Source organism: Nycticebus coucang, chromosome 19 (assembly GCF_027406575.1).
Source record: "Nycticebus coucang isolate mNycCou1 chromosome 19, mNycCou1.pri, whole genome shotgun sequence".
NCBI lineage: Eukaryota > Metazoa > Chordata > Mammalia > Primates > Lorisidae > Nycticebus > Nycticebus coucang.
Window position 1 is genome coordinate 46251468 of NC_069798.1, and position 8779 is coordinate 46260246.

Below are 8779 nucleotides of genomic sequence, written 5' to 3' on the forward strand. Positions count from 1 at the left end.
AGTGGTCTGGAGAGTATGAACACTCAGGAGTGAGAAATCAGACACACAGTGAACAAGTGCTGAATGTATGTATCCCCATTGTCCCCAAAAGAGAGGCTGAGCATACAGGTCAGTGGACATCAGGTCATACCCCCACAGCCTAACGGAGCACAGGGTGGGGGCTGCCTGTTTACTCACAGCCTATGCATGTACTGCAGTCCCTCCAGGGTACAGGTGTGCCACCACCCATCTTATCCAGGGGTTTGGGAATAGCAACTGGAGCGAGCGTAGACACCATCATGACTTATCTTCCTTAGTTCTTCAAAATTTTATTAACAAAACCCAGAAAGTCCCACCCAGGCACAGAAAATGAAGAAACAGAAGAAAATTCTGAGACCCTCTGGTAAGAGCAGATGGCCAAATGGTGGATGGGCACAGAATTAAAGAAACATGAACAGATGAACAAAGAGATGAAAAAGGAACAAACGAGGGGCTCAGGGCAGCTTCCCCAACTGGAATGCAGGGGACGATGTGGGCCATTAAGGCTCAGCGGTCCGCACTGGAGCGCAGGTCGGTAGTGAGTGGGTCATGCTGGATTGTTTGGTGCAGCATCAGGGCCAGTAATCCTGCTCGGTTTGTCATGGCTGTGCGCACATTGCGCTCCTGCTCAAATAGCTCGTCCAGCTTGTACCACTGCCAGGGAAGTGGAAGGCGCCATGAGAAGGGGCTTCTGATGCCCCATATGATCCTGGCTATAATCAACATCAAAACCTACCACACGCACGCGTTCCAAGTCCACTTCAGCACGCCGCAACTTCTCCCAGCAGTAATGGCGATTGCATTGGCGCTTGGGCAGGCGGCAAAAGTCACCTGTAAGCTCAAAGACATCACGAACAAGGGGGCACCCACACACCTCATCGGCTGGCACCTGCAGGGAAACCAAGGATGAGGATTAACAGGAGTGGTGAGGGAAGAAGACAGAAACAGGTGCTCAGGGAAGAAGAAGGAAAGGAATGGGAGAGTACAGGGGAGAGTAAAGCGGCATAACAAATAGGAATAGAGGGTAAAGAGCAGGGAAAAGGGGAAGAATGGAGGTGACACAACAACAGAAGGGAGAAGAATGAAGAGTGAGGAGGCATGGAAAATGAGAGAAATGGAAGTGGTCAGTTAAGAAAAAGGGAAGGAAGTCAGGCAAGTGAGGAAGGGAAGGATCAATGTAGGACAGGGAGGAAAGCCAGAGTGGGGATAGTTGAAGGAAAATCTTACTTTAGGGTCCCGTGAGTGCTCAGGGCACAGCACCTGGAGCCGCTTACAGTATGTTTTGCTCTGAGGATTGTAGACATCACAGAAGAGTCGTGTGGCACTGTGGGTTTGCAGTAGAGAGGAAAGTGGAGGAAGAGTAGGAAAGAGGCCCTTTTTTCCTTGCCCATGCTTATATCCTGCCCAGCCTGCATACTCATTCCGCTTCTGACCCCAGCTTTATCCCCCAAAACTCTGCATCGTGTCCCCACTTACCCTTCAATGCGTGTAGGGTACATGGACCCAAAAGATGTCTGGCTCTCATACTGGAGGGATGAGCACAAACGAAGGGAACTGTGGATTGCGCTGCACACTGGCCCAAGACACCACCCGGACAATGATCCCCCACTGGCCGGGTGATGTTCCCATACCGTCCGCCCCCTCAGGCTGACACCCGGACCTTGGCATAGCAGCGCTCCATGTGGCGCAAGGCAACGCGTGGGTTGATGGGGTGACCACAGGAGACGCAGAAGATCTGCAAGTCTGTGTCGTCACTGTCACCTTCGTTGCTCTGCATGGGGTAGAACAGGCCGTGAAGCCAGGAGGGACCAGGTGTGGGCCCTGCCCTGCCATATCTCTGCTTGCTCACCTCCTCATCCTCACGCACAGCCTGCTGTTTGGCACGCATAATTATGGCTTCAAGTTCGTGAAATCGACGCTCCATTTCTTGAAGACGGGTCCGGGCACTCTGCTGCTCACGACGAATGCGTTCAAGCAACTTCTTGCCATGCTCTTCAGCAATGCAGGGGCTCTGCTGCCATTGCTGAATGCGCTGGGGGAGGATCTCATAGATGCGGCTGTAAGGAAAAGGTGGGTAGGGTGCAGGCAGGGAAGGTGGCAGCAATAAGAAGAGTAAGTGGGGTGATCAAAGGATAGCAAATGGATGTGTGACTAAATGGTGAAAGGACAAGTAAATAGGTGGGTGGATGGCTGAATGGTGGATAGATAGGCAGTGGACAGATGAAACATACAAAGAGCTCTGTTCATATCCTACCCTATACTTCCTTACTCGCTCAAGCTCCCCAGGAATAACTTACTTGGCTGCCAGCTTCATGCCACAGTCATCTGAGCAATACTTGGAGCCGGGCTGGGCAGGGCGCACGCAGCCAGGCCCCAGGCACTGCGGTAGTGATGCAGGGTCCTTGGCATCGGCCCTCTCTGGGTGTTTCCACTTGTCCTTGTGCTTCTGCTTCTGCCGATGCCGCTTGTATCTTTCCTCCTTCTACGGGATAAGACAGATCAGGTCAGGATGGAGTGGAAGTCAGCCGCAGATCTGTCTCTCCTTCCACTCTTGTCCCTGACCTCCACCTCTCACCTGTCTACCCATCCCCTTCCTTCCCACAACCATTTTACCCTGTCAGTCACCTTCTTCTCAGACTTCTTCTCCCGACGCTTCACATGCTTCACTTTCACTGCCCTCTTCCGCAGCGCAGGGTCCAGGAATGGGGACTCTTCAGTGTCACTCATCCAGGGCTGCAAGCAGGGCATGCACTAACCCACCAGCCCCACCCATAACAACCCTGCCACCTATTTGTTTCCCCAGTTAGCCTTCATACCCTGCCTCCTCTCTCGTAAGAATTCTCTCTGTGGCTCAGCACCTGCCCCTCAGGGGTTAGGGCGCCAGCTACATACACCGGGGCTGGCGGGTTTGAACCCGGCCCAGGCCTGCTAAACAACGACTACAACAAAAAAACAACCAAGCATTGTGGCGGGTGCCTGTAGTCCCAGCTACTTGGGAAGCTGAAGCAAGAGAATTGCTTAAGCCCACGAGTTTGAGGTTGCTATGAGCTATGACATCACAGCACTCTAACAAGGGCGACACAATGAGACTGTCTAGAAAAAAAAAAAAGAATACTCTTTGTTTCTGTAACTTCTCTCCTTCCACTATGGGATGCTTTATGCCTGCTCACCAAACCGTGGTCATCAAAGGCCCCTGCACAGAAGTCCTGGTACAGGTCAGGATCCAGAGGTAGGTCCTCATCAGAGAGTGGCTCAGGTGTGGCCATAGCCTCTGGTGGCTCTTTGACTGTTGATGATGCCATTGCCCCATCATCTTCACGAATGCGCCCTAGCTTCTGTGATGGCTGTGGCTGCTGTTGGGTGGGCAGTGGCCGGCGGGGCCTTGGCAGGGATTCTGAGGGTGTCACCGGCGAGAGCTGCGGGGCAGAATCTCAGGACTGGCCCTGACTGCCCTGCCCGCATGCCCCACCCCGCCCTGGGGGGCTGGACTCACCGAGGAAGGGAAGTACTTGTACGATTCCTGTGCCGGCAGGAGGAAGGCCCAGGTCAGCCCCAGGTGGATAGAGGATGGCCTTGCCCTAGCCTCACCCACCTGGTCTTGCCTCCTCAAGACACACCTGTCCCCTATCCCTCACCATCAGGACATGCTCAGCCATGCCTGATCTGTACTGATACACCTGACCACCCTGAAATACTTGGCTCCACCCAGGGTTGGGGGTTCTCCTGTCAGCCCAGCATACCCAGTCATGTCCATTCATCTGGACACGCCAGGCCCCTTCCCACCTATCTGGTTATAGTCAGGCCCCACTGCACCTGGGCTACTCATGCCTGGCCTTAACCAGCCCTTCATGGACTGTTCCCACTCCTGACCTTACCCAGCTTTGCCCATGCTCACCCGGGCTCGCAGCTGGCACTGGCGTAACCGGCACTTCTGCCGGATCTTGTTGGGGCCCCCAAATTTTTTCATGTCCCGACAGAAGTCACAGTGGCCACAGTCCTCCGTGCGCCGGCATGCCTCACAATCACCACACATGCGGGCTGACCGTTTGATCTGCTGCTGCTGCTGCTGCTGCTGCTGCTGCTGCTGGTGATGCTGCAGAAAGATGGCCAGAACAGAATTCAAGGACCCACGCAGGGCCCAAGATGGGACCACTTTATACATCCTAATCAATCTAGCACTCACCTGGCTAGGCGTGGCCACCAAGGGCTGTGGAGATGATTTGTGGGGCGAAGCAGAGCCCCGAGCAAGCATGGCCCCAACTCCTGTCCCTGACCCTGCCCGGCGCTGCAGGTCGGGATCTGGGACAGGTCTCTTGCGCCCTCCACCCTCATCCCGGGGCTCACTGCCTTCCCGGTCATTGCCATCTCGCTCCCGTGACTTCTTGTGCCGATAACGAATCTCTAACTTTGGGTCTTTCTCTGTAAGGCAGAGAATGGGACCAGAGTGGGTGATCACAGAACCTCTCTCTTCCTCTTCTCCCTTACTGTTCCACTAGCCTCCTAGCCCCCTTGCTCTGGGGCAGAGGTTCCTCTGGGAACCTGTTACCTCCCACAGTGGGACCCACATTCTAGCTCATGAGATCGGCATTCACTCTGTCCACTGATACCCATCACCAAGCTCCTGACCGCCCACATGGCTTCTCATCTTCCCTCAAAGGCCACCTGTCTTCCTGTCCACCACAGCCCCTCACCTCGGCACTCACGACAGTACCACTCCCGGATGGCCTTGGCCATCTTCTCAGTGATCCGGATGCAGTCCCCATGGAACCACTCATTGCAGTTGTCACACCCGCTGCAGAGGATGAGACAAGTGGTAGAGATATGAGGGACACGCCCCGCTGGCCTCACCTAAACCTGCCAAGTCTCACCCACCCGCCCAGCCACCTCCCCCTGGCTCACATCATGAAGCAGTTGATGTCGGGTTTGCGGCAGATGCAGTAAATGGGCGCGTTCTCCCCGTTCTCCGACTTGCTGTCCTCGCCAGCATCTGGGGGCTCTGGGTCCGAACCATCTCCCTCCTGCGAGACACCCCGTCAAGGCAGCTCACCCTCCACGACGCCCCAGCAGGGCTCAGCACAGGCTCCCGCACAGCCTGCAGGCTTCCCAGCGGGGCTCCCCGTCCGCCTGTCCCCCACAGGCCCGGGACCCCGACGCGCCCCGCTCCACCCTCGGCCCGGCCCGGCCCGGCCCTCCCCCGAGCCCTCGGCCCAGACTCGGTAACGGCTGCCGCCCCGCAGCCCGGCCTCCCGCACGCCGCCCCGCAGCCTGTCCCTGCTCTCCGCGGCTCCCGGTGGTTCACGCCCCCGGCCTGCGCCCCACCCCCGGCCACCCCGATCGCGGCTGTCCCGGCTCACTACAGACCCCCGAATACGGCTGTTCACAAACCGCTTATCCTCTCCCAGGAGAACTCTCCGCCGCGGTGCTGCGCGGTGTTGCACGGAATTGTCCCCCAAAGCCCCCACGCAACTTCTAGTGCAGACCCCACAAGGGCCCGCCACAAAACTCCCAGGTGGTTCACCACAGACCCTGCGGTTCTGGCCACAGAGTCCGGTTCCTGCTCACCACAGACCCCCAAAGCGTCCGCGACAGACCCCGCCGTCCCCAGCCCCACAGACCTCCACCGCCAAACCCTGCGCGGACCCCGTACTCACCATAGCTCCGCTCTTGGCGCACTCCCTCGCGACCCCCGCTAGCGACCCGGGAAATCTTCACAGACCACTCAGCGGCGTCCGTGGCGGTTGCAAAGGCGCTCGCTACTTCCGCTCCAGGACCCGCCTCCCGGGCACAGGACTCCTATTGCGCAGGCCCCGTGCGTCGGCTCCGCAACAAACAAGTAGGTCGCTCGCCTAGAGCCCCCGAACGTACCTCAAGCGCCGCCATCTTGACTGTCGAATCCGTACGGTGGCCGAATCCATAGGTTCGCCGGGAACATGGCCGCGCCCATACGCGGCTTCCTGAAGGCGCTGCCACCTTGTCAGCAGAGTCCGTACGGTGTCGCTGGTACGGCCTCGGAGTTACAAGCAACATGGCAACACCTACTGCGCGACTCCCTCGCAGATGTCGTCATCGTGGACTCCGATTCCGTGAGGGAGATGAGTACGTACAATCCCTGGCGACGCATGGTAGCGTCTACGTGGGCGTGGCCATCTTGGAAGCCTATTCCGTACACCGGGCCGTTCTGCGGAGAGATTTAAGCGAAAAGCTGCCGCTACCCAAACAATACCTGGATCAAATCTCATTCTTTCTCTTCAATCACTTTCCTCTCGCACGTATATTAATGGGGCGTTGGCAGCCGTTGTACTTTGCTCAGGAAAGGAAACAAGTCCTAAGTGTCCCCGACTTCACCTGCCATCATGCTTTCTGACTCTTAATCCTCCTCTTCTCCGCTTCTCAGCCAAACCTGGCATCGTTCAGCTTTTAATATTTTTCTTAGGAACAATTCTTAAAACTATTTTCAAAATTTATTTCAGTTGTATGAGATGCACGATAACCTAACAGTATATTACCGTTTACTTACCCATTCCTTTATTATTGAACACTTAGAACTTTTTTGAATGTTGTTCTAATAAAGTTCTAAGGCGTGTTCTTGAACATTTATATTCCCATCCCTGATTATTTCTTCTTAAATTAATGTGAGGATGTTACTGAATGTTTGGTATGTGTCCCTAGCCAAACAACTAGGACAATTGGTTTGCGATAAAAGAAACCGTTTATTAATTTGATGGCAAATGAGGAGGGCGACAGACTCTTCTCATAAGGTACCATCCTGCTCTCTATAAGCAGAAATACAGAACTTTTAAAAGGAGTTTTCTGCCTTGAACTATCGCTGTTTAACTGTTGCATCTCTAGTGAAGATAGTCTCATGACCTATGCCAGGACAATTGCTCAATGTGCTACCATGAACCCTCCCCTACCCCTCTGATTACTGGCAGGAATGCAGATTTTAATTCCCCAAAAGGGTGAGGAGGTTTTAAAGAGATAACTTGTGAAACATTTTTGCTCTTTTTCAGGGCTTTGCCTCTGTTACAAGGATAAGGCAGAAAAGGCAGGTCAAGAGAGCCTGAATGCAGCCATTTGATCAATACCAGACCCTAACGACCCTGAACAAGGAAGTCAGCCCCAAGTTCCTGCCCATGACCCTCCAAAGATGGATAAATTACTGAACTGTAAGGCTTACAAACTGTGCTTACCTTTCTGCTACAGCGGTTTATGATTAACCTTTATGGCCTGACCATGGACCACGGGAGGTTTTGTCCCATAAGGGGTCTCCCTCCTGCTTGAGATCTGTGGAATAAGGCCTGTTGTCTGTCTCTATCTCAATAATTTCCCTGTAGGTTTTCTTGTCTGTCTCTATGGAAATAAGCTAGGCTGTTACTATTTGGGTTGCATTTGAAATTATCTCCTGTACCCACTTGGTAAGTTTAGGGGGCTTTCCTTCCTTCTTTGGGACACCTCCTGCATCAAAATGTGATATACAAAATGATGTCACTCTGGTTCAGAGTCCAGAAGCCATTCTAAGGACTGTCTGTACTTCCTGCCGACCTGCAAAACAACACACACACACACCCACCAGGAACTTGCCTTGAACTGGGCCAAACTGCAACAACCACACCACCCTGGAAAACAGCTGAATTTCACTAGCCCTACATCTCCTGAACAATAGCCAAGGAACTATGGACTAAGATGCTGGCCAGCCCCCTCTATTGCCGGGAGCCAAAATCTCACAAGAATGCCCCTTGCTATCTTGATTTTATGAGCAAACTATTCTCAGGAATTCAACCGTAAACAGCAACGGTACTTTCCCCTTGCATATCTCCTCAAAAATGCACCCCCCGCCTTAGGCTCCTTCTCCTAGTAATTTTCCAGAAACTAGCCCTCTCCCCTCCCTGTTAGGAATAGCCCTTAGTTGCTTCCTCGTTTGTGTTCTTATAAGTCCAGCTGAAAAATAAACTCGACGGAGCTTGATCAGACTCTTGACTTGCTCTCATTCTTTTGTGTCTCTTGTCCCCTCATTTGACTGACCCCTTTGTTTCCCAGGTCCCCATTGAATTCCCTGCAGGCCGGGGCAATTGGCGCCCAAACGTGGGGCAAGGGTACGGGGGTGTCATCAAACGTTGCTGCCAGTAAGGGTACCCTTATCATTGGATTGCCGCAACACAAAGGTTGTGAGTGAAAATCCGCACTGTGATCGCCGCACCACAAGAAGGATGTGAGTGAAGATCCGCACCACGATTGCCGCAGAATTGCCCACCTGCGAGTCTGATCCGTCAAGGTAAGAGAAAGCAACGAGTTTATGGGACAAACGTTAAGTAAACATGACTTGTTTATTCAGGGACTCAAGGAGTCCCTCAAGACACGAGGAACTCGGGTAAAGAAAAAAGATCTCTATAAATTTTTTGTTTTTATTGGTGATATCTGTCCTTGGTTCCCCCAAGAAGGCACTTTTGATGTTCTGAGATGGACTAGAGTTGGTGATTGCCTAAAAGATTATTATAGAACATTCGGCCCCAAAAAAATCCCCGTTCAGGCATTTTCCTACTGGAACTTGATCTATGATATTTTAAAAACTTACAACCAATGGCCTGATATCCAAGAAGTTGTTAAAGAAGGAGAGAAGGCGCTTAAAGAACACTCCAGACCACCCTCAGCCTGCCCTTCTGTTTCTGTTCCCATGCCTGAGCCTGACACTCCCCCTGATCCTGAACCTCCCAAACCTCCTGTTAACTCCCTATATCCCTCCCTCAAGGAGCCCCCTCCCGAC

The 8779-nt window shown here is 53.5% G+C and overlaps 1 protein-coding gene across 4 annotated transcripts; it reads right to left on the bottom strand.

The window, feature by feature from the left end:
- Positions 1-292: 292 nt before the first annotated feature.
- Positions 293-5928, bottom strand: CXXC1 (CXXC finger protein 1). Of its 4 annotated transcripts, none has more exons than XM_053572027.1 (15): positions 5670-5928; positions 4918-5036; positions 4710-4810; positions 4202-4437; positions 3914-4102; positions 3512-3538; positions 3189-3434; positions 2632-2751; positions 2316-2500; positions 1868-2075; positions 1679-1789; positions 1495-1544; positions 1246-1342; positions 755-907; positions 293-672 (listed from the first exon to the last, which is right to left on the bottom strand). In XM_053572027.1, exons 1-15 carry the CDS (start codon positions 5670-5672, stop codon positions 526-528), a joined length of 1992 nt encoding a protein of 663 aa, XP_053428002.1. In that variant the 5' UTR covers positions 5673-5928; the 3' UTR covers positions 293-525. The 4 variants fall into 4 exon arrangements, with proteins under 4 accessions (XP_053428002.1, XP_053428003.1, XP_053428001.1 ...); XM_053572028.1 differs by having other exon boundaries at positions 2644-2751; positions 3914-4111; XM_053572026.1 differs by having other exon boundaries at positions 3914-4111.
- Between the last annotated feature and the right edge of the window lie 2851 nt (positions 5929-8779).